This window comes from Athene cunicularia (assembly GCF_003259725.1).
Source record: "Athene cunicularia isolate RWA chromosome 3 unlocalized genomic scaffold, athCun1 chr3_part1, whole genome shotgun sequence".
Taxonomy (NCBI): domain Eukaryota; kingdom Metazoa; phylum Chordata; class Aves; order Strigiformes; family Strigidae; genus Athene; species Athene cunicularia.
Window position 1 is genome coordinate 62,891,717 of NW_020799097.1, and position 26,803 is coordinate 62,918,519.

The following is a 26,803-nucleotide window of genomic DNA, read 5'->3' on the forward strand; positions in this document are numbered from 1 at the left end:
TTTCCCCCCCCCCCCCAAATTATAACTGTATTTTTACACGTCATTAGAAGCATTTTATGTTATATACTAAGGTATATAACAAACTAAAATAGGAAAACTGGAAACATTATTTTCCCTATTACTTTATCCTTTCTTTAAAGCTAAGAGGACATAATAGCTTCAGAAAAGGTGTTCTGTTTACTATTAAGAAAATGGCATATTTTCCCTTAGCTGTTTGTGAGCCTCACAGCTGTACTGTGCTCTTCACCTTGTACTCTTCCCAAGTGGTCAATTAGTCCTAATAACCATGACCAAAACAGTATTAAAAACATCTTTTTAATTCCTTCACAAAAACGCAGTGAATCTAGAGTTGTTAAACAGTCCATGCTGGCCTCCCTCTATAACCAAATGTTCTGGATATCCCACATGTCCTGCTGAGACCATTTGCAATTCCTGAATTTCTGCTTACCTGCCAACCACCTTGCCATAGTGGTGCAACTGGGAGAACGTTTCTTCTGTTGTACAAATCCATCCTTTAACGTTCAGGATTAACACTGATTTTAGAGTCCAAATGTACAGCAGGTGTTTGTGTTGAGAGTCAGCTAAATCCTTCTAACTTTAACTGATGAAGAGTTAGGCATCCAGGCTTTCTCTGTAAACAGGTGAGCGAAATCAATCTCTAGAAATCTCCATCTCTCTTCCTTTATGAACTTAAAAATCTAGAGGACAGTTCCCTTAAGTGATATTCAAAAAAGTCCTCCAAAAGTCCATTGGGAGTTTTATAAAAGAAATGTTCTACCAAAACAGAGGCTTAATTTAAAGAAATAACTAGGTAAGATATTCAGTGTCTTAGCAATTGTCTGAAAATATACAGGGAGAATGATTTTTCTTGAAGCCTATCATGTAAAAATTGGTAATTCAAGAAAAAGAATGGATAATGGCAGATTTTAGAAGTTGTTTTTCAATCTGATCTTTAACATAAATACATAGAACAAATCACATTTAAATAGCACAAGACAAAAACAAACACATTGAAAAATAAAAGTCTTTTGAAAAGAAAATGCTACATTTTACACCCAGTTTTCCCCTTGGGGGACCAGATGAACAAACTATATATGGCAGATAATAGTCACATTACTTAATACACCTACTGCAACAAATTCAGACATACGGTGATGAGGTTGGTAGCAAACACTGAATAGAAATGATGCCATGGATATTAGTCAGAATCAAATTGGTTAACACTGAAAATCAAAGGTATTGTCTGGTTTTATACAGGGAGGTAGGGGATACATGATAGAAACTGCACCAGTATATGTTCACTGTGTTGACTTTGGCAGCTAAGGGTTGAAGATAGGGGCAAAAACCAGGCCAAATGGCAATGTAAGATTATTCCCATGACAACAAGAGGTTAACACCTTTTTCTGCTACAGATGAAGTACAGTTCTTAGTTTTCACTCAGAAAAACATTATCTAGTTGAATAGGGAGTATTAGGAGACAAGGACTTGCCATTTTTGCAACATAATTGAGGATTACTACATACAGCAGGAGGACATGTCTCTTTGGGAGAATTTATCTTCAGAAGGTAAATCCAGATGAAGGGAGGGAACTGCATTCAACCAAATCCTTTTCTAACCTTCATTTAGCTCCCATAAATAGTAGGTGTTGTCTGTTCTTAGCAATGACTGAAAGAATAGTAACTATTTCCTTTTTTTGTGTTTCTGTTACAAGGAAAGGCGGTTTAGTACAGAGGCATTCTATGAAATTAATTTGTACCCTGCTTTTTACTAAATACTACCTTTCTTATAAAATGTGCTTTACTGTATGTCATAGTTATCTGAAGTGTGAGGTACAAGTTCTTTTTTCTTCTGCAGAAATACAGTTCTTCATAATCAAGTTTTAAATACTTTCATGTTCCTTAGTGATGAAAACTTACTAAGGAAATGAAGTGCGGTAGGTAGAGTGTTGGCAGTAGGGTGACTTAAGTGGTCTTTTACCCTCCAATATGCTCATGATCTTATTTGGGTTAGACACGGAAGTGAACTCTACAATATCATTCCAGACTTGTTTGAATACCTGTTCGCAAAACAGGATTATGACAGTCGCACATAACTATGAAACTGTGATGGCTTTGTTTTTTCTAGACTGGTGATTGATGGCTCAAGAAGACTTTGAGTGCAGACGTTGGGGACATTTTGTTCCATGGAGTCTTTTTGCTGTTTTTTTATTCCAGTTGTTTCTGAAGTCTGAAATAAGCCTCTAGAGAATGAAATGCCTTTACAGTTTTTGTATGGAAAATCAAGATGCACATCACCTGGGAAGGCCATGGGCCTGCAAGTGAAGAAGGAAGCTACTTGGGCAATTCATTCCTTTGTGTAAACTATGATGAGATTTACCACGAGTAAAAGAAACATTTGCAGGAGCTTTGTTCTTTTACCATTTCAAGGATAGGCATAGATGTAATCTTGGTTAAGAGATTATAACCAGAATCTGTTGAGAAGTGAGAGAAAAGAGCAGCTTTGTGCAGCATTTGCCAACAATACACCTGTTTTGAACTGATGCTTTCACACATTAAAAACAAAAAAGAAAATTTGAAAAAATACTCTAAAAGAAAGTCTCTGCTTCTGGGAATTATTTTCAGGGAGAAAATTGGTTTTTCTAGTATTGCTCCAAGAGACTTCAACCTTGGAAACTGTAACTAATATATCCAAACCCCATGGATTTCCCTCTGTCTGAAATACATTCATAGCAATTATTGAAGTAGCATCTAAATGTTTCCTGATAATAATGGCATTTGGATGCTTCCAGATACATTATTAATACCACTTTGAAAGGTGTCAAAAATATACATTAGTATCAATGACACTTCCTTTTAATGCAGAAGATGCTCTTCCCCAATGTCTAATATGACAAATTTTGAAATGCAAATTTTTCCTGTCAAAACAACACTTGCTGATTTTTAGCTCCATATGTTCTGCATGTAGAAATATGATGTATGCTGGCTGTACTTGAAGTTCTGAAAGTAATTTTTGCAGTTCTAAGATTACTTAGCTTTTTGGTTTGATTTCCTTTTCTAAACTGAACTAAGAGTACTTCTAATTAATAGTTATGACTGCAGAAGCATGTGTTAACAAGCTAAAATACCACTATAGATCCCATTTTTACAGTTTGCGCTTGGTAACATGCTGGACAGCTGCCCACAAAATTTTGTATCAGGACATTAGTACAGGACAGTTGAAGACAGTGTTTATATATTAAGGTTGCTTATAGCAGCAAAAGAGTTTAAAAATAAGTATGAGGCAGGAGAGCTCAAAAATGTTTGCGAAGGATAACCAGAATCAAATTTGGGAGTAAAGCTGTAAATGATTGGTGATAAGCTCAGGAGTTAGTCTGAAGTGAGGATTTCATGTTATGACACATTGAAATCATCTACACAGCTAAGGAAAACAAGGCCTGAGGACATTCTTTGGTTGTGTCTTCTGCACAGCGGTTGGGCCCAGGTTTCCTTTAGGGCATCATGTGATGACACAGTGTTGCAGAAAGGATTCTGTTCACACAAAGATTTATTTGCAGTCCTTCATGAATAGCAGACATCAAACACAAATTTACCTTAGGGAAAGAGCAAGAAGAGAAAAAGAGAAAGGGAAAAGCTCATGTTTAACAGGATGACTGATTTTGCAGTCATTGTGTAGCTATCCATGGGACCCTGCTACCTTCAGACTCGAGCAGTGCGTGGTGCCCAGGTGAGGAACTAGGGAGAAGTGGTTTCCAGCGTTTTGCCCCTTAAGTGCTTTATTTTCACTTCTGCAGAAGCTGTCTGCTTGACGAGACATTCCACATGTATATTTTGAGGTTGGTTTGATGACTTCTAACTCTCTGCTACCTGGTTTGTTGGTCCAGTGCTAGTTCTGTTACCTAAGTCTGCATCTATGCCAGAAGGTGAGTGAAGGCAGCAGACACATGAACACATTACCTGGCTGTTGGTATGCTTTTGGCATGGGTTGCTCTCACCAACTCCCATTTCTTCAAAATGAAGTCCTGGAAAGGGTGAAATAGGATTGCCTTGGTGCATGCTAATGTTTTATGGAACCATGAATGCCCAGCTCTTGAGGAGCAGGTGTCCACTGGCACTTGGTACCGCTCAGAAAGTGGTCAGGGAGACAGTCTTATTAGGAGGGAGGAACCTGATGCCTGTGTCAGCTTACCGGCGCTCAGTCTTTTTGTCCTTCCTGAGACTGTCCTTTTGATGCAAAGCACAAGCTATGCAGTGGGCACACACAAATAAGCAGGTGCAAAAATTCATCCCACATTGCTCTGAATAGCCTGAGGAGACTCTTCAGGAGATTTGTTCTCCCACAGACCTTTGATTTGCTTCTTGGAAAGAGTTGTGTGTCAGTCGGTACTTCTGAGGCTCTGACCCTTCCTTTGATCCAGTAGATCAGTGGGAAGTGTGTGAGAAAAACATGTGGTTGAAGTTGAGACCTAAATTTTCACAAATAAATCCTCTTTTCCTCCCATTAGGTATTTCAATAGAAAGTGAAATTTAAAATGGCAGTGACCATAGAAAGTAGTTAAACAGCCCAACTCTGCAACTCAGAGGGGGAGGAAAGGCAATTAATGTGGTCCAGAAAATGTTTAAATACAGAGAACTTTGATGTTTCACATCAGAGCAACAATAAATAGAGACAATGAATTTGCCTTTTCCCTAGTATTGATATTTTCCTCCCATCTTCCCTCCCACTTAGAACTGTTTTTCTGGTGGGAGGACCTATTACGTCATCTACAGATGTTTTACATTCTTTAAAATGTAAACTAGAAAATGAACTGTAATACAGATTCATCCCATGAGGGTAAAAAATTAGTCTGTTCTTTAACATTTCTTGGATGTTGGCACCCCCTCAGAACATGCCTACAAATTGTGCCTTGCCTGTTAATGCACATTCAGCTGTGACTTATTGCTTATTAAAACCCAACATTTTTACTGCTTAGTAATTCTAGATTTGGCTCCCAGTGCCTATGTTATAAACACTTAAAAGTAGGGATGCCATATTGAAACACTGACAGATTCTCAGGGGGTCAGGGCTACTGGCGCCTCCCTAATGAAGTCACACACTGTTAAACTTTTTTTCCTTAACTGAAGAAGAAAACAAAGCAGTTAAACTGCTATATCCATTTTCCAGCAACATTAATCCATTTCAAACCACTCTTAACCATAGTAAATCACAGGTTTGTGAGAAAATGAACTGCCTGAAGGTTCACCTCGGGTTATTTAGCCCACAAACAAGTTGCTGACTACTGGCAACAATGGTTGGTTGGGAATTATTGCTCAATTTAGTTGTAATTACTTATTTTGCTTTGCCTTCTGTTCAGACTAGCTGAGGGTCTACAGCGTGGTAAGTTCCAGAATGAAATGCATTGCCAAGGTGGTGCTGGAGATTGACACTGACAGTGTTGAAAGGTTATTTGAGCAACATGTTTTAACTTCCTGAAGGGAAAAGAAACCTCTTTCACTGGGAAGCTTGCAAAGGGAGTAACTCTCAAAACAAGTCTGCCCAGACATAGCTATTCTACTCTGCAGAAAATCATCCAGATGTTAATAAAACCTGAATTTTCAGTTTAAGTATGCCTCAATTCTGATACTGAACAGGGAAGCTGGAAACTTTACCCACGAAATAATTGTATAGCTGCAATGTAATAGTTGAAATGTAATAGTAGTAATTTGAAGAGCAGCAAATGTAGCAGCATTCTGGCTGCTAATAGTATTTTAAAGGCAATTGTCAATACACTGTGATTACACCACAGTTATAAATGGGTGGGCATACACACACTACATACTAGTTCAAGATAAATGTAGGTTTTTGCAGTCCAATTTAGTGGAACACTTGCCAAATGTAGGTCTAAATTTTCAGGTAAGTGTAAGATTTTATCTATAATCATTACAAGAACTGTTAATAAGGCCCAGGAAGGTAATATGTAAACAATCACAATTTTTATAGATCGTGGGCAGTTTCATTAGCTGAAATATTCTAGTGGTATTCTCTACCAATGGGAATATTTATATATGAAATTCTCAAGTTGTATTCATTATATACATACTTCCATGTAAGAAAGGCTAAGTACAATTCTCAAAGAATTCAGAGTTGGCAATTCAAGGTCATATGAATAGGGTGATCTTTCTGCAGTCATTCACTCTAGAGAGAATTGATCATATGCAGGCAGGCCTGTTAAATTTAGAAGAAGGTGTGATATAGAAAAAAAGAAGCTCTTGCCACTAAATAAATAAAAACATTGGCTTAATTTCCTTTCCTAAGGCCAACGAAGGCCATGGGTAAAGATTCAGCGGAGTTCAAAAGTATTTGCCATTTAAGTGCATCTTAAGATTCTGCAGAATTCTGGTGATGAACTTCCTTTTTATACATAAATACTGATTTAATCACTAACAGCGATTATTACAAGGCCTTAATTTGGGGGAGGTGCCTGCGAAAAGGCTGCAGGCAGGACAGATTACGTATGTCAGTCTGCTCGGGTAGTTCCTGTACTTTCTCTTGTTCCTGTCAGAGAGGAGAGACAGAATGACAGATCTGGAAATACCACAAGTGTAACAAGCCATTGAAAACCCTACAGTTCCTACATTCTGATATTTCATCAGCATTCAGGATGAATCCACCTTAAATCTTAAATCTTCCAGACACCCTGAAGAGGAAGATCATGTGGCCTAACTCCTTGTGAAATATTGCCCTTAATTTTTAGCTATATATATGTGTGGCCTCTGTTTTTATAAAAGACTGCTAAGAATTACGAAGTAGTGTTGCTCTTCACACTAACAGACTTTATAAATCCTTAGGCAATTAGAACGATGCTTTTAAATACTAGAAAACATTATTTGAGTACTTTTTAAAGCTGATGAGCAAAGGAACATAATAGGAAAACAAATATAAATAACAATAGCATTTTTTTGCCTCTGAGACTGTAGCTTTTTCATAGAAGCTGTTTGTTCTGCCTTAAATTCTTTTAATCAATCGTGGCTACAAGTATATCTTTTGACTCTCGTTTCTAAAGGAATAAGACATTATATGCAATACTCTGAAAATCAAAAAGGAAAGAAAATACTCTTTTACCAAATAATACTGTATATGGAATCCACTTGTTTCTACTATTGGTAAGAGCAAAACATATTAACTTCAGGTTAGTTCAAAAAAGAAATCAGATGGATTCTTAAAAAATATTTGCCATGCCATCAGTGTGCAATTAATGCATCTCTTCTGTTTGAAGGAATAATAATCCCTGTCACCTCCTGCAAAAAGAAAATTATCCAACCCTTATTGTCATGTTTGGCTGATCATGTACATCAAATACCTCATTGATTATTGAAGTGTTAGAAGAAACTTATATGTTGAACACCATACTCAGGACATGCAGAACACAACAGAATAAAGAAACCTATAAATACAGTTCCTACTCCAATAACTTTTTAACTGACTAAGCTGACTCTTCAATGAAAACTTGGTTGTCTTCATCTTTAGAAGTTCAAAATTGTGCATGTTCAAATTTCGTGCCAGAAAAACAGTTATATTTTTAAAGCACTATACACTCTAAAATTATTGAAACAGTTAAATGCTAATTACATGCATTTAATAAGTAGAAAATTATGCCACTTACTGCAGTTCTCATGACAAACACTTTCAGATCTTAATGAATTTTGTCATAGGTAAGAATTTAGCCTTATTTATTTCAATTACTTGACTTACATCGTTTCTTAAAAAGTGTAATGCTTTAATTTACCATACAGACACAGGTTGAATAGAATGACTTCAAAAACATTTTTTTCATAGATAAAGTTTTCTCCACAACATAAAAAGAAAAACTACAGGCATATTCTGTCTGGGGGTATATACACCCTGTTTATTGCTACACATCTCAAATCCTCAAATGTAGGTGATGTGAGCCCAGGCATGCTGGAAATGGAAACCCACCCTGTGAATGATCACGTAATACCGTAGAAGTAATTTGAGATGTATCACTGCATTAGTACAACTAACTAGAGCAGATTTTCCATCTGCTCTCTGCATGAACTTTTTCTGCCAGTTGTGCCCTACTATTCTGCAGTTTTACTTACACTGTTTTGGCACAGAGCTCCTTGCAGAAGGCTTCCCGTTTTCCTGTGTACTCCTCATAGTATCTTGCAAAGAGGTCATCTGGCCCGAGAGCACCCTCCTCCAGCAGAGTCTTTCACTATGGAGGATGGTGCCTGTGTAATATGGTATTTCCCTTTTCCAACAGGTGGTACTGGGGCATCATAGCCAGCCAGACTGGCTTCAAGCTCTCCAATTTACTTATCAAAGGACCTGAGTTCATGTCACAGTTCTGCTGAATATTATGTCCTTTTGTCCCTGTTTTCTGAAAGCAACATTCTCATTTTTTCTCTGTGGTTTTAAGCTCCACTTTCAGCTGCTCTGTGATTCCGTTTCTTTTTCCATGGGGGGGACTTGTAAGTCCCATTCTAGTTTACTATGTTCCAGCTTGCCTAACAAACACAACATCATGGCATGCATCCTCAAAAAAGGGAGTTGACAGTAGATAACTTATTAGCTTATTTTTTTATATAAATATTTTTCACATGCGTAATGAATTTCAGGCAGCAATCCTATGTGGAAATACTGAAAATATTACTAACTGAAAGTAACTACACTTCCTCTTCTCCAGAAAGAGAAAATAAACCATCAAAGTCTAATCCAGAATTCAGTGATTCAAGATATACGAAGGTATAATGAAGTCCTGGAGGAGTGAATTTTACTTGTGTTTACCCACTTCTTTGTTAAATCTGACCACTTCCAAACACAGCAGTGTTTTAAGATTTTCAACAACAAATCCTCTCTCACTTCAGGGGAAGTGAAAATGAAAAGTAGTATTTTCAGCAGGGCTGCCTATATAAACTCACCAGCCCAACATCCAGGACTACATACAGCAGAGCCAGTCCTACCAGTGCTGTAATAGTCCTAACCATGAAGCCCAAACTGAGATTTAAAATGTCTCAAACTCAGGAATCATTTAGATCCAAGAATATGATTTATCATATTTGTAGTGAGTGGAATTTTGAACCTTTAATAAGCTTCAAATATAGGTCAGGACTGTGAACCCAACTTCATAGTTTTCAAGAAATGAAGTTTAGAGGCAGCTCTCCTGATTGAGTTCATTGCTGTTCCTAACTGGATAATATGTTTGATCTTTACAACTCACCATTGATACTCTTATATCTCTAAAACAGGAACATAAAACTGACATCTTCTTCCAGACCTGACTTCTATGAATACAGCTAGTGCTACTTAGAAGCAGCAGCTTCTAGAGATGATTTAGCCAGTCTTGAGATGTCATATTTCTCTCTCAGCTTCCCCAACAGATAGGTATGGTGATGTACACATGCGCAATAGGTCTGCATATGTACAGCCAATATGTCCAGGGTTATTCTTCCTCATCTCTCTGCTTTCCAACTGGTTGAAATTAAAAAGTAGAATAACCAGCATCTGAATGTTAAATTCCTTTTCCTGCTCTCTCATGGATCCATGACTGACTCTGTAGCCAATTTAGAAATTTTCAGGGGAGAATGAGCAGCTGCTTTGGGACTAGTTTGGAAATGGGTAGGGACTGGAGACACTCTTGGCCTCATCTCTCAGTACCAGCCCCAATATACAAGCAGGAGGAACAAACCCAAACCAGAAAGGGAAGTAAGCTGGGCCAGGAAAAGGACAGGAGAAGCTTATCCAAGAATGCATAGCAGTGGTGGCAAAGTCTTGGTTTAATCCCAAAGATTAAAACCTGAAGTCATTCCTTACTTGTTCGTGGAAAATGTTTGCTAACAGCAAAAATGCCCAAACAACTCTGTTTTTTGGATGAGTAAAAATGAGTCCCTGCAGTATTTCTGTTCCACCTTACAGATCCAGGATCCAACTAAGTCTTTTTCAGGTGCTCTGAGCAGTTTGGCAACAGCTTATTTTTTATCCCATTGATGTGTACCTATGAGCTTTTACTGGCATCAGAAATTAAATTACTGCAGAAGCTTTTTCTCCTGGTATTTCCAGCTGCACTGGTAGTAGTGAAAAATCTCTTAGGCTGACTGTTGTAGCATGATTTTCAGCCAGTTCTGTGGGCTGCAGGGGTCAAGGGAATGCAGATGCTATGAACTTCTATACAGTTATCTTAATTTTACTTGCAAAGTTTTCAAAGTTCATCCATCATCATAATGGATCCTGTGGGCTGTTAATGGACTCTGGGGAACATTAGCCCTTTTCCCAATTTCATAACACTAGGGCTGGTGAGTATTGTTAGATATTCTAAGACATCATTTGCCAGCCTGTAACGTGATGTTTATATAAATATGTCTGGAACATACAATAAGTCTGAGGGACTAAATCAAAAATAACCAAAGATTTTCTAAGAGCAGCATAAATTCAGGGGTGAGGCAGGCAGTGAATTTTGACGTGCTTTCTTATATCTATGTTTGTCTAAGTATACTTATGGTCATGAAGGAGAAGCTGGGAGATTTCTGTGAAAAGATGCCCATATCTTAACATTCTTCTTAGAAGAATAAGTAGCATCTTTTTGTGTCTACTGACAGGGAGCTGGTATAAGAGCATTCATAAAATTAACTTTGAAATGCTGGGTGTTGTTTTTCTGTTGCAATCTTTTCAGTAGTATGTGCTCCCACCTAGGAAGGTTAATATAGACATCTGTTTGCTCTTTTTAGATGTACTGATATATGAAAAGACTCTGTGTGGGAGATGGGCTTTTGTTTGTTTGTTTGTTTTTATTTCAGTGTAAGGGAGGTGAAGGCTATTTTAAAAATAGTGAGTTCCAAATGTGTTGTTCATTTATTAAACTTGATGTGTTTCATCTTCTTTGAAGCTCTGGGGTTTTTTTACTTACCTGGTTCTTTGTAGGTTTTAATATTTGCTGCAAATGTCACTTTTATTAACAGTAACAACAAAAAAAGACAGTACTAACCACTTTGTCTTACATCAGAGAGAAAGCCATAGGTGCTGAAAAGGGGAAACTGCCTGAGAGAGAAAGGGAGAGGAAGGGAAACGTACAGCTCTCAGTGCTTTCTCCAGACTTGATCCACGATGATTTTATTCCCATTTGGTCATAGATACCAAACCCACAAATGTGTAGATAAGGAAGTACATACCACTTTTACATACAAAATACGAGGCTATCCTTAAGCCCCTATCATGAGCTTTGAGTGTAGTGATACAAAATTAAATCTTTTCTGTAGCACCTGAAGCAACCACTACTGAAGCGAGTGGGATCTGTACACTGACTTTAATCAGAGCTGGATCAGACCCATGAGCCATACCAATTATGTTTCTCCTGGCAGCTAAACTGACATGCCTGTCTGTATAAAGGACTCAAAAATTATGTCTTACCTTTGAAAACAACCCAACACTTCAGATCCTTCACTAGGTTTGTATAGGGTCAGAACATCAGCCCTGATAGTATATCTGTACATTTGAATATTATTTTTCATCAACATGTTAGCACAGAGACATAAATTATTTTCACCTTACAAAACCAATTTTACTCATAGGTTTTATGGAGACTTCAAATTTTGTGAAATGACAGCTTTCCTCAATAAATATTTAAGAGTTGTGGGGGGTTTTAAAATAAGTCTGTTTTACAGAAATACAAATTGCTGGATCAGCATGGCTGTTTGCTTTGTTTTCAACTAGATCATTTCACAGATCCTGTGTAGGGTGCAGCTGTGTGACAACTAAATCAGTATACTGGAGAGGGCTGCAATATTTACCGGTGGGAAATGAGGCTTCCTGTATAATTAGGTATGATGCTAACAGTAACATGGATCACGCAGTAGCTTAAGCCATAGATACAAATGCTGTAGGTGTTACCTTGAGGTTTTCTTGGTGAACACCCTGGAATACAGTGCTGACCCATCCTTGCACATTAGCAATGTCCATTCTTCCTCAACCTTTGGCTACTTCAAAATCTTTTGATTTTGACATTTTTACAATGTGCCTTTGAACATCTCTAGTTCCAAAACATAAACGGAGGTATCAGAGGACAAGGACAGGGATACTATCACAGAGTTTTTAACTAAATCTATCCTTTTTTTTTTTTTTTTCAGAGGTGCGGAGAAATCTCACTTGATAGTCCTGACCAGAATGCCAAATGTGTTCGCATGCTAGGTAAGGGTAAGAGTCTTTTCCCTTTTGATATAAGAAGTGTGTGGAAGTACATTTAAGTGGGTATTTCTTCTCAAAAATACATGATAATGGCCATGATGATTCACAGTGGCCTCTACATAGCTCATCCATGCGTTGTCCACATGAATATATTCTTTATGGTGAATTGTCAATTACTGAAACAAAGTGTATATATATATTCCAACAGTGCTCATCTGCATAGACAAAAATAATGTACCAACACTGTAGTTGTAACTATAATTGTAACCTCTGATGTACTCAAGTCCAGAACCCATATTCGAAATCTGAAAATCTGGACTTTGAAAGAGAGTATTACTTTCATAAATATGTATCAAAAGCCTCTAGGTCAGACCTTCAGCTTCATCAGTCAGAAAAATTTCAATCACTAATTTTACAGATTTGTGTGGGTGTAGCACTTTGTCCATCATTTGTGGAAATTAATACTAAGTAGAAGTGTCTATTCTTTGAAAACAATACAGCAATGTTCTGCTATGTTTCATTAATTTCTGTGACCAATTTTATTGTATTTGCTTGTTTCATCTCCAATGCTAGTACTGAAACATTAACAGCACGGCTAGTATCACAGTGAAAGACAGGGAATAAGTGTCTAAACACCTCAAAAATAATATTTACTCAGAAAAAATGAAATCACAGAACATTTGCAGAATTAGGCTTTAAATTCTGAAGACCTTTCACCTGCCAGGGTTGATATAAATGCATACTGTAAAATTAGAGCATTGCATCTAATAACATGAAGACTGAAATAGTCACAATTTTTAAAACTGCAACTGGCAATGTCTAGGAACTTAATTCCCATCTGGGTGCATAGTTGTGTTCTGTAATAACAGATTATGTGGTTTGTTGTTTATATTCATTAAACCCTATTGTCACAATAGACTATAATTGCTGCGGAGGAAATCTGTCATGCTTATAGTGCACAGATCCCAACAGATGAACTGACACAATGGGCCGTAATGATCTGTTACATCAGTGATCCATGGTTAGAGGTTCTTAATGGAACAAGCTGACAGAAAAGATAGGCTTGTGATCCTTTATTATGCCAATTATAATCTACATCTTAAGTACCATTGAGTTGGTAATACTCTAGTTCTAAGGAAGTTTTATCCATGCAAATGTTGTTATCTATTAGGGAAAAAAACAGGGAGGTAGGAGAGGGGAGAACAAAAAAAATGACCTGAAGATTAAAGTCTGTTGCACTGGCTTTGAAGGATTCATTATTGTAAATTCCACACAGACAGGAATAATGTCAGTGAGTTTTGTTTCCCTTTTGGTGTAGACTTAATCCTTGAAAAAGCAGACAGATGAATCCTTCAATTCCAATCATTTGGTTTGGCATCTTTATAACAAGTCAGTCCAAAACTGGGAGTTTGGCATCATCCTTAATGCAAATGATTCTTTAGAAGCAGTGAGCAGAACAAGATCTTGTTTCCATTACATATATTCTTATCTATGTCTTGTAGTATATGCATGTGCAAGAATGAGAACATATGCTGTGCCCTGTGAGGAAACTGCTAGGAATGTAAAAATGACTCCGAGGGGACATGCCAAAGGTGTGACTGGCTCTCAGAGGTTATATCTCTTGTATTTAAAAATATTTCGCTTGCTATTATTACTCAGTGTCTCTAACAAATTAAGGACTATAGTGTCATATATGATACAGGATATTACATTTCACCCCAAGGTATCCCAAATCATGTACAGAGCTGAGATTATTCTAAGTGCAAGTGGATATCCCGCAACTGTCTCTGTAAGAGGTATGGGAAGAAGAAACGAGCATTATATGGTTGCTCCGAGGGCAATTACTGGAGACAAACTCCACTGTCTTGTTTTATCACAGAAATGTGTGTGGTTCTGGTAGTGCTATAAAGCCAGAGGGTGTCTGTTCTGGTAGCCCTCCTGTCATACTGAACTCTATACAGAAGAGCAGGAGCAGGAATCATGCAACCTAAAAGGTCTAAGACTTCGTGCTGAATGCATCACTTAGTGTCCAATTTCAGATTTTACAAGGGAATTTAATTTCCAGGAGAATGAAACATAAAGTTTGTCACTGATCAATGCAAAGCTGACATTATAACGTCTGTGGGCGTAACTAGTAAACAAAGCAAAACGTGCCTTCAGAGAGGGACATCTTTCCTGAGTGCATGGTCTTTGAAATATGCTGTAACTGTCATGCTGTCATTTACTGTAACAGTGATACAGTGCTGACAGAAATCCAGAGGGCAAGTCCCAGCAACTGCAAGAAGATAATTACTTAGTAAGAAAAGAAACACAGGAGTCTGGAGTACTGACTGTATTTCTTAAGGGATCTTTGACGCAAGACCAGTCCATACTTGGAACAGTATATTATCGAGCAGTACTCTAAAATGGTAACCACTGGTTTTGTCAGAAAAGGTCTGTATCTGAGTTATGCTACTGGTTCTAGCTTTAAAGGGTTTTAGGAGTAACGCTAGGCTTGTTTTGAGTCCACATTTCTTGAGGTAATATGGATTATGTGGTTGAGGTTCTTGTACTAGTTTGAGGAAGAGAGGCTTGCAGTGAAAAATCTTACTCTTTTCCTATCTTCCTGATAGAAAACAGGAAAGAATAAAGAAATGCCTAAATGCTTACAATGGCTATAGTGAAAGTAGGTACATTTTCAATGGACTGACTAGATACAGCTCAATCTGAGGTTAAGAGCAAAAGAATCAGTTTAATACCTCATCTTACAGCATTGGAGTAATGAATATTTATAATCAAAGTGTGAGGAATAACTTGAACTAAATTAAATGGTCACTTAGCAGTGCTTCCTGAGGATATAATAGATAATAACTGTGTGCTCTGCCCAGGATATGCTTAGTATCAGTGTAATTATGTGTACTAAAGTTCTTACAGAAAATTACATTCTCTCTCTTATGCATTAGATCGTGCTTGTTTCTTTACACTTTTATGTTATACTAGTTAAAAACACACAACTTTTGCAACTGTCACAGAAGAAAGTCAGTCAGTGGCCCACCTTAGCCTTTTGAGGACCGGTGTTCAGATTCTAAATCTTATCACAGATTTCTTGAGCCTGGCATTGGCTAAGGCTTTAAACATCCCTGCACATCCATTGTCCTTTGAAAAATGGGCAGAGAAATGCTTCCTCAATTCTTAGAAACAAGAAGAATAAATTTGTAAGTACAATGAGAAGCTGAAGTACTATGGTAATGTAGGTCATAAAAATACCACACTGTTGATAGAAGTGTGTTGTCAGGTTTCCCTTGAATCTCCGAGTCTCTCCAGAGCCACCACTTCCCATGCAAGGTAGAAAATCTGCACTGTTCTACTGAAATTGGAGCTGTTATCAAGTTAGTGAAAGCACTCAACAATGACAAAATTGTAAGATAATGCTGAACTGGATGTCAAAAAGCTTTTGCTTTATGCTGCATTCTAGAAGTTAAAACCAACTGCTTCTCAGTGCCCTTATAATGATTTTGACTTTAAAAATGATAGTTGGCACAAAAATTGAGCCTATAGCAAGGTACTCACTATGTGGTTATTAGTCCAGATATTCATATTATGAAGGACAGAAAGGAACTATCCCTCTCCCTAGAGCACCCACTGCTATTTTCAATGGCACAACCTGTGGTTAATTTTTCCCATATGTAGACAGACATATTCTAGGCTCAGACATGACACAATGCCGTATCATGCAGAGATAATTGGGTTAGTTTGCTGTGAAAATTGCTGGTTGGATGCCTAAGCTAATTAACTATGCTGGGAAGAATTGCATACTAGCTTGGAAGAGTTCAAAGTTAAGGCAACTTAACCAGTTCTCACATCTTATCTCCTCCAAAGCTAACTCAGTAACCTCTACATGGCAGAGCACTGAGTTTTATGAATTTATCCTGGCAAGAACAACTTTACCATATCAGGCTTTAGGATTAGTACAGAAGAAGAAACGTCGGCCAACTAGAAGAGAAACTTCAGTGTATAGATAAATATCAGTTTAGACAGAGTAGATAGGGTTATTCTTATATTTGCTGTATAGAAAGTAGGTAGCTGCACTCATGATAATACATACAAAATTAAAGGATCCCATCAGTTTTAATCTGTTCAACCTTACTGATGACAGTGAAGTAAGGAGGATGGATGATAAAAGCAAATGATCTAGTTTTTAGTAAGCAGTCTTCCACCACCAGATTTGGTCTTCACTCCTTACTGAAATGCTGGATAGATTTTGAAGAGGCTACATCTCTTGCTGGCCAGCTCTGCTCTCTGCAAAGATTTTTCCATTAGAAATGTGAATTGCCCTCCTTAAGGAGCTAGTTAGTAAGATGAAAACACAAGACTTCCAGACGCCCCATGGCAAATGGCTGAGGTGCTTTCTTTTCATTATTGTAAATTCCACACAGACAGGAATAATGTCAGTGAGTTTTGTTTCCCTTTTGGTGTAGACTTAATCCTTGAAAAAGCAGACAGATGAAAAAAAAAAAAAAAAAAAAAAGTAGGGGGGGGGCACCCTTTTTATTTTTTTTTTCTTTCTTTCTCAGACTGCTAGAACGTAACTGTGTTGCTTTGGGGCAACAGACTTTTTCATATTCCAGCACAGTGAGGTGCCTACCTCCCTCACCCCCAAAAAAGGCTGTTTTGTGGCATACTTCCACTGTTTATTACCTATGGAGACTTATGGTTAAAGGAATCGGCATTTAGCCATGAAATTAGTTTTGTGGATGCAGCTTCAGTCTTGGTGGCTGTTTGCCCACAGCAGAAAACCACCACACATTTGAACAGAGTTGGCAGCCGCAGTTTAACAGAGAGAGACATTACTGGAATAACAACTGTTTTGAAAGCCAGGACTGAGGGGTACTGGCAAGGCTCTGGCTGGCTGGCCTCTGCCTTACATAACTGTTGAACTCACCTTCACTGGGGAAAAAAAAATTCTATTAAAATTTACTTTGAGAAACCTAATCAGGTAAATAACCATATAACTGACTGGGAAAAATAAATACTGAGGAATAGTTAAATGTGTCAATTTTTCCTGGAGTGGAGGAAGAAAAAGAAGTGAAGCAGCTAGTCAAATGGTTCTGCCGCTGGTCAAGCTTTGCTGTTTTGCAAAGCTTTCTGGAGCCCTCACTGACATCATTTGAAATGTGACCCTATATCCCTTGCACACGCAAAACTTCTACTGAAACTGATAGGCATGCATGACCAATGGTGTTCTAAATAGCCCAATATAGGAACTATTTATATCCCAGTCATGTGAAGACTTAGACATGCACTCGACCTTATGCCGACTAAGTATTCTATCAGTGCAAATAACATGACAAGCACAGGAATTAATTTTTGTAAAATTAAGCAATATGCTTCTAAGGCCTAAAATCTACAGGGGCTAGCAAGAAATCTACACTCATCACTATGCTGCCCATCAGCATTACTCAGAACTTTATAGTGGTGGGAGGGAGGAGGCTTAAGATGTCTGCTACAAAGGGATAGGTTTCTATTCCATGAGCAGCTTGCAACACAGGATGAAGGGAAGCATGGTTTTTTCCACTATAAAGCAATGGTGTGAATGCATACAGAAAGGTAAACACCATGTCTCTTTTTGATATCTTGTTAATGTAGATAAATTCAAATCTAAACATACAAGCCCACGCTAGAAGCTTTTCACTTATATTTTATACTGTAACTGCCAATGAAAGTCTCCTTACCAACAATTTATTCTGTTGAGAACAGTATGATGTATAATAAGAATTCTGGAACTGTAGCTCTTCCACAATTGAGTAGGAAAAAAGGTAGAGATTTTCAAATAACTTCTAATACTTTTTCCTTTTTTTTTTTATTTTCCTAAAACATCATTCCAGTGTATTAACGCACTTTAAAAATACTCAACTGCTGCTCTTACAATTATGCTTGTGAGCGCATTTAAAAACTAGTATCTCTGTGACCTTGCCACCATCAAAATAGTGGCTTATTGCTCCTCTATGTCACTTAAGACCTAACCCCCCTGTTGACTGTCTCTTCCTGAAATGAAATACTTTCTAAATCTCACCTGTTTTCTCCAAGACCGCTCATGATTTGTAGCAGTACAGAGGAGTCTAAGGACTTGGTGCATCGCCCCAGGTTTTATCTGGAAGGCCTCAGTCGAGATGCCAGGCTGCCACCGTTTGAGTGTAACTTGGAGAGAGAAAGTGGCAAACCAGTGGGCACGAGGCTGCAACAGAGACTCCTTTGTCAAGTCGTTTATAGTATACACACACCATCATTGTGCCACTTCGTTACTGTGTTATGTTTTCATGCTAAACAAGTAGGAATTCTTTGTCTTTACTATCATGAGATTTGTGCCCAAAACCACAAAGAAGGTAAATATCAAATCCATCTCCTAGTTTCATGACTATTCAATTAATTTGGTCAAGAAACTACAAAAAAGATAAAATAAATTCAAAATTCTGATGCCCTTAGTACATTATAAAGAGCAGTTCTTTAATACCATCTTATTATTGCAGTAATTTTGATTTAATTACTATTTTAGGTAATTATATAGCCTGGTAACTGAGTGACAGTGACCACCTGTTTATCCTGTTCTGTCCTGTAGATCAGGTCAGACTGAAACCACTTGTCTTGCAGTATTCTATGTTTTAGAAAGGTGCTGAAGGAGACAATAACTGGCCTTGGTATTTTAAATAGGCATATGAAACACTTTTCTAAATTTAATTTCTGGCTATTTTTTTCTATTTACATTAACTTGAACCATATATAGTTTTATCCTGTGTCTGAGCTTGGTGCGGGAAAGAAATGGGGGTGTCAGAGGACTTTGAGGGAATTCAATAATGATGATCCAACACCATTAATATGATGCACACAGACCATGATGGCTTTCTCTAGAAGGGAGAGTTACTGTGTTGCCCACATCTACATTGGGACCACAGGATCTAGTCAAGATACCAAAGTTCAAGATATCATTAAAAAGCCCCTCCTTCCCCAACTAAAAACATGCTAACGCCTGACTCTTCAGCTTCTTTGTCTATCAGAAGGCTTTTTGACTTGGCTGAGAATCTCAGCACATATCACATGCACAGGTTTCTAAGTCCTATCCAGCAGTTGCACTTGAAGCATGGCTACAAATACGAGCAAATTTAGTGCAGTGCAAAGCCAGGAAGTACCCCCCCTTCTTGTCCAAAGCACGCTGCAGACAGAAGGATTGCATTCAGCTGCCCATGTATGTAATAATCTAGTGGAATTTTAAACTTTGAATTCTGGGCTTTCATCACCATTAAGTAGTTAAAACTCACAGCACCCACTTTTTTCTTACCCACCAAACCACGGTAATACAGGTTGGGGCTATGTGCTCTCTGTTCCACCTGTTGTGACCCTGCACAAGTTAAAATGCTGGGTATGGTTCCAGGAGGATAACAAATAGGCCTATGATTTGCACCCCATCTGGAGGAGCACACACATGTAAGACAAGGAGAATCCTGAGTTTTGTTTTCCAGACCTTTCCTTTTATTTTTTTATTTTTTAATTTATTTTTTTAACTAGGCACTTCTTAGATAAAGCAGAGAAACAGTTGCTTGATTGATTTACTGAAGATGATCTCATATCTTATTTCATGGTATTTGTCACATGAGTTATTGCTGATCCCCTGTTGGAAAAAAGATTTCAATTGCCTATTCAGTACACTGCCTCACAGTTTGATTTTTCCTCGTGCCTAACCTCGTGCCTAAACATGGACTGCATTCATGTAATTTACCATCTTCTTTGTCCAAACTGTTATGAGTGGGATGTGTTCACCCAAAGTACTTGCTGTACAGAAAATTGCTGTGACTAACCATACTGCTGTAATAATTCTCTCTCAAAAAATGGGAAAGGGGGGAAAGAAGCAATTATTAGATCTATTAATGGGACCAAATTGAAGAAGAAAACACTTATCCACAGTTCTACAGCCAGCCTTCCCTTCATGATAGCATAAGTATAATAAAATCTCCAGATGTAAAATATCCAAACTTAGATTTAAATCGTTCAAATTTATATTTTGTGGTTTGAGCTCATCTCTAGCAGTTAATTTTTGTTTCTTTAATTATTACTTGGTCATACCTTGAAATTTCACAGTCTCTGTATTTTCCTATAGATTACTGTGTAGCCACCTTTAGTAAGAGTGATTTATGTCTGAGAAAGCTGTGAAGTTCCTGTACTTTCAAGCACTCAGTTCCTGGCTGTAAATGTTCATGAACTTTTCATCTTAAGAATGCATTTTCTTACATTCTTCTCTGCTCAGTGTTGTAAAGGATGTCTCATTGTATTCCTGTGTTCTGGAGCTAAAAAATTTTGCTGTTCTGAAGTGTTGTTAATAATTTTACCATTCTTGCTGAAAATTGGGAGTGTCTTATTTGTAGGATTTCTTTTCACGTTTAGTATACAAAAGAAAAACCCACAAAATCAAACACCTGCTCTTCTTTGGCCTTGCTAGCTGGGTAGCTAGCTTTTCTTGATGGCTTTATCTCCCTTTTTTTTTTTTTTTTAATTAAATTATCCTTTCTAATGATAATCTGTTGTTTCCTTGTACATCTCATACTTCTTAAAGCATTAAGTTGATCTCTTAGATCATCCCTTCATCATCAAACTACTTAAGCATGTATTTACATATTTTCATTGAAGCCAAAAGAAGCGTAGGCTGAAATACATTCCCATGCCAGGGTCAGTCACGGTGTCCAGCACTGTGCATGCTCAAGCCCTGATCTGATCCAAATTCTTGAGGCTCTGGTCTTATGAAATCATAGACTGTGACTGTGAATATTGGTAATAAATGACAGGAACTCAATTTAGCAACAAGAAATGGAATTTCTGAATCTCAAATAGCCATGTCAAGAGATTACTGTATTTCTTACAGAAAAGTTCAGAGTGCTCCTACTGGATTTCCCTTATAGGGCATTCCTCTCACTCTGCAGATGAAATAATGCTGAAGATAGTTGGGATGTGATTCATTTGACAGAATGTCTGTAAACATCTGTAAAAAACTTTTTTTTGAAGTTCACAGCTATCTAATCTTCCCTTTTGCAGTTGAAAAGAATAAGGAGGTACTTCCTTCAGACGCAGCTCATTGCAAAATAGATGTCTAAAACTGGTCTGAGGAACCCTACTCAGAGAGGGTCTATTTCTGCCCATTGACTGCTAAAGAAGCTGAAGTGTGAATGCAAGCAGTTGGAGGAGACTAATCTTACTCCTGGAGTATGGACATTGGTTTTTGTGATGTTTAAACTTTGAAGTATGGGGGATAATAGAAAATCAGGGAAATCAATCTCACCTGTAAGATAATTTATTGTTTTTTAATATAAGAGCAATTTTTAAGTTTTCAGCATATTTGTAGTAATGTATATAGGAAATTGTTTTTATTAATTGAATTCTTTTCCTCACTGTCTATATGAAGTCTTAATTTCTCTCTCTCTTGCTCTGTGACATAGCTGCAGGATCTTTTCTGACATCTGAATAGCTCCTGCATTTTAGTTGAATAAAGTAAATTGACGGCACGATAAAAGATTTTTCAGATGCTTAATGGGTCAAGATTGGCCTGATGATCACACTGTCCTGTGGGTAGAAAATTTGACTGTATCACAAAATGTTTGGCTATGAAGACTAAATTCAACCATTAAAATGTGAAAATACGGTTTTGATTTTCAGAACATTTTAAATACAAATTTCAACCCATGGTAAAATTTTTAAGGAGGGTACTCTATAGCCTCTTGTAAACAGTACACCTACATTAGTGCTTTAGGTCAGATCAGGAGTGTGTTTTTGAGACGCTGTCCCAAGTTAATGCAAACTAAAGTTTGCATTATGAAGCAGTATCAGAACAGGCAAACTGGATTACTTTCACATGAAACAGAGCAAGACACGTGCTCTGGAAGCACCTCTAGTGCATTCTAACTGCTATTAGACATTTAGTAAATGGAAATAAATTAGAAGTAGTCCAAACCAAATCCTCCAAAGCATATACAGCACAGACAGTGGGGCCTCAGCTCTGGCTGTTTAACTCAACCAGTCTGATCTTCTTGCATCTGTGAACCTTGTCAGAGAGTCAACACTGGCTCTGACTTCAACCCAACAGCTTCTCTAACATGCAGATTTCTGTACCCCCACATTGCCTTCAGGACCATTCAGCTCAGTTAAGGTTTAACTGAGGATGTATAGGATATAGATAAATTTCAATTTATGATGGGTTGTAAGCATCTGTTTTCCCACATATCATTTGCATGCTTCCAGTACACATGCCATCAATTCATGCCTGCAACCTAAAACTTTATCAGACATTTGTCTTATACTCTGAAATTAAAATGCATTTATGGGGAATGGTAAATATGATTTTAGTCCATTGTGAAATACTATCCTTTTTGAAACTTAAGGTAAAATGATTTTTACTCTAGGTCAGGATTTCACACTGAGTTTATAGATTTATACAGAGAAAATTTAATTTAACACTAATTCAAATTAATTATTAATATTCCAGAGCTTTGCTTATTGATACACAATAGTGAGATCCTCACATTTTATTTATGCCTATACAAGACAAATTAATATTACAATATCTTTTCATTTTATAACAGAGTGCTAATGAAAGGAACACAGAAATAGTGGCATCATACACTTATATAGTAGATATTTCTTACAAGAAAGCAAGGACTAGTAGCCTAGAATTAACTTCTCCACCTGAAAATAGTAATAAACTGACATCAGAATTGTATAACATTATCATAACAAAAAACATTATTAACATGCTAACAGAAGAGATAGTTATTTTCAGTGTCTTTCAGCCAGTTAGAAAACAGTATGTAAAGATAGCCTATACAGTTATAAGTACTTTTGTCTTATTGTTGATTTTGTTACTAAATGCTGTATGACATCTTGAACATCATCTTAAAAAGAAGCCTGCTCATTTTCACTTCATGAGCTTTATTTCAGGTTTATAGAAAAGTAGAAAAACAAATTTATAGTTAAGGTATGAGTGGGCATTTTGTGCAGAATGTGCTCTGGCACTTTGATCATTGAGACAGGCATTTGTCATTGCTTGTCTGAGAAAAAGACAGAAATTTTACCTCCCTCAGCTCTAACTGCCCTGAAAAGATTTTCTAAAGGAACCTAATTTCTTTACTTATTGGTTTCCAGCACTTTATATTTACAGATTCGGGTCAGTATCTGCCATAAAATAAAACCATTGTTAAACTGGGTAGTATATTTCTTTGTTTTGGAAACCTCAAATAGAGTTGCCAGTACACCCAGCCATTCTGTGAATATTCAATTAAAATCACCACAAAACTGCTTCTATGGAAAGAGTTGCGAGGATGTGAAAGTAAGCTAAGGGGTAGCATAAATTATTCGAGTCCCTGGTTAGTAGCTACATGATGTAGCAACAATAGCAGTCACTGACAGAGCTCTGTTGGAAAGGGAAGATGAATGGCAGATGCTTCATTGTAATTTCTTGCAATCAGCAGAGAGCATAAAAACAGGCATTAATCTACTGGTTTAATCAGAGGTAATAATATGTCCAGGGAGCTACCACTTCCAAAGCACAAGTGCAATTGCTGTCATTGTACATTTGTCCTAGAGGACTCTTTAGGCAAGTGCATGTCATAATATTTTAGGAGCCAAAAGAATCTGAGTTCATGTGACTTTAATTATTAACATATTTCCCTTTTCTTAAAAAGAAGGAATGGAAGCATCATAAATCATGATGTTTAATCTCATTCATTTTCTGTTGTTTGAGAACAACACTCAGGGCTTTTGAAGTCTGTGTATTATTTGTTTCACGGGGGAAAACGACATTATAATAACCCTCAGAACAGCTTAGAGAGAAAATTCTGTTGGTTTTGGATATTTTTATTTTAATCCAATCCAGTTTCTTTATGCCATGAACAAATCTGTGTTTGGTTTAGGCAGAACCATCTTAGATACTACAGTTGCTTCAAATTGTGCAGCTCATTGAGACAAAACAAAAAGTCTCTTGATAATTGACGACTGAATAAACAAAGAGGAAACTGGAGGCAGATGTGTGCTGGAAAGCTTTCTGAACTCCTAGGATGAGATGGGGGAGAGTTTGATTTTGATTTTAATCAGAAGCACCACAATTCTCTCTTCACCCTGAACATTTCCTACTTGACATTTTTTGTTCTTCATCTTTGTTGGGGGAGGGTGTCGCTGATGTTTAATTTTAAGTGAATTTCCAGTAGTAAATCTAGAAAGATTTTTAGGCTGGCAGCTGTGCAGTCTCAATCCCTCCCTCTGCAAAACAGCCTCTGAAGAGGGAACAGCATAAATCCCTCTAACACTGTCCTGCCAGAAAGCTTCTTCCTCAACATGGAAAGATCATCTGCAGGAATTACTAAACTACTAGCACCTTTGTCCATCTGGTTTTTATATTCTTGCTGAAGCTGCCTCAAGAGTAACAAGATGTGCTGCAGGATCTCAGATTATGGACACATTTAACTCCCTCAGTAGGAGCTACACCAGAAATACAGGTTCACATAGGCAGGGCCCATCATTCAACTCCTGTCTTTATTTCTCCTGTTGCTATGCCTGCTTCTCTTCCACTTGAAAACTTGCCTGCCTTTGATAACAGGTATGCATCTAAGCTAGCTGGAGGAAGAGTTTCTTCAGAAACATTTGAAAAAAATGTCTTCCTGAAATTAGATCCTATAATTACGTTTCAGTAAAAGATGAAAACTTGAGACCCAAATCAAATAACTTTTAGTGGAAGTCCTTTGGCCAGTACCAAGCTTTAGATTCAGAGAAGCTGCTGTGGCATTTTATAGGCACAGTCATTGAAGGTCTGTACACTTCAGTCTTTTATGTGGGATGTGCATCACAGTGTCTCTTGCTGAGTTACTCCAGCATATGACAGGAGTCCCTGGTGACACCTCACAGCAGGTTCAGCTTGGCTGAGTAACCTCAGTCACAGGGGAAAATGGGATAATGAGATGGACATGCTAAAGCTCACCTGAGGAATTACTAAGGCATCTCTGAATCCAATATTTCCAGGTGGAAACTGAAATTTTGTTTGTGGGAGAAAATGAGCACTGAATTGCTCTGACAAATAGAAACAATTCCTGTGGAATTCAGAAACTTTTTGATAAAACTATTTTGTAGCCAAAAGTCCAGTTTTCTATTATGTTTCTTGACTGAGATTATTCAGTTAGAGCTAATAAGATCTCTACCCAAATGCAGTGACCCTACTTTATGGTAGTAACTTAACTGACATAAAGCAAGATGGAGTTGTGTTAACACGTGGACGTGGATGGCGTAATGGGACTGATGGACCTGATACAGAAAGTGTCAACTGTAGATCAGTGCTATTGTGTAGCTTGTGAGAGTGTCCTGCTCATAGCGGAGCTGTCTGCTTGACAAGATATAAAACTCTGCTCTTAATGTCCTCTGCTCACTGATGAACCTGTGGCGTCTCTTTCCTAAGAGCAGTTATTATAGTACTCTGAAAAAGGACTTCTTCAGTTGTAAAATAAGTAAGTTGGGCTTTTACTCCCTTTAATTGTTGGCGCAATGTGTAGCAAAACATTGCTCTAAATTGGATTTAATTGGGCAAGGGAGGAGAATGAAGGAGGGTTTTAGTCATCCTCCATTTCAGGTTGGCCAATGCAGCACCTGCTCCCACGTTCCTGCTTTCTCCCATGAGTGCTGGTGCACAAACACTTGCCAATTGCCCTTTGAACAAAAACTGGTTTTAATGAAGTTTGCCAAAGCCAGGCCATCAAAATGAGTGCATCTGTCTTGGCAGAACAGCTTTCTGTCTACACTTTCCCAGTCTTCATAAAGCTACTCTGAAGTGTTGGCTGGTGTGCAATGCAAGGCTTTGTGGCAAGTTATTTGTAATTTCTACTAGGCAAAATATCACAGCAATTTGTGTCTGAGTCCCATAGTGCTTGAGAAGTGCAAATGTCAATTCAAAGCGAGAACTTAAACGTGTATCCACTAAACAAAGTATCAACACTGGAACAGCGAAGCTGCAGCTTCTCTCTTCTATAGTTACTAAGTGTTGAAACAGTCACTCCTGTTCCAGTGGGGCTTTGAAAGCATCTGGATATACCTTATCAGCCAATTAGAAAAAGAATATGAAGAAACTAACGACAGTCCCTGTTCACTTGAGGACTCACTTCTGCATTTGATTTGGCTCACAAGCACCTGACCAACTGTTAAATGACAGAGAGCTACTGTAAAGTTGGTTTAAATTTTTAAAAATCTTAAATAAAAGAAGACTGGCTTTAAAAGCCAAAAATAAATTAAATTTTAAAATTACAGCATAATCTGCTCCAATTAAAATCCCGTACTACTGAAGAAGTGTTCCTGCACTGTGGTTTCTGAACCAGGAGTCCCCATGAAAGTCTTGTAATGAAACCCAAGAGCAGACTGTGAAGCATAGACAAGATCCCCGTTCTCCCTCATTCTAGGTGCATGTCATACCCATTACACTACAAAGCTGTTTCACTCCTGCACGCACATACACAATGAACCTTGAATTCTTTTTTGCATAGACAGGCTGTTCCTGCTTACCACACCTAACGCTGCAGGCAAGGTGATTTGAAGCATTCCACCCAGCAGACAATAAAATGTAATCTGGCCCACCCCCCCT

General features: G+C 37.7%; 1 protein-coding gene across 2 annotated transcripts in view; it reads left to right on the forward strand.

Moving 5' to 3' along the window:
- Positions 1-26,803, forward strand: part of PDE7B (phosphodiesterase 7B) — a 178,145-nt gene that overhangs the window by 48,013 nt on the left and 103,329 nt on the right. For both annotated transcript variants that reach the window (XM_026844854.1, XM_026844853.1), the window contains one exon: positions 12,117-12,177. In XM_026844854.1, the coding sequence (XP_026700655.1) occupies positions 12,117-12,177 (61 nt within the window). The remainder of the gene's footprint in view (positions 1-12,116; positions 12,178-26,803) is intronic.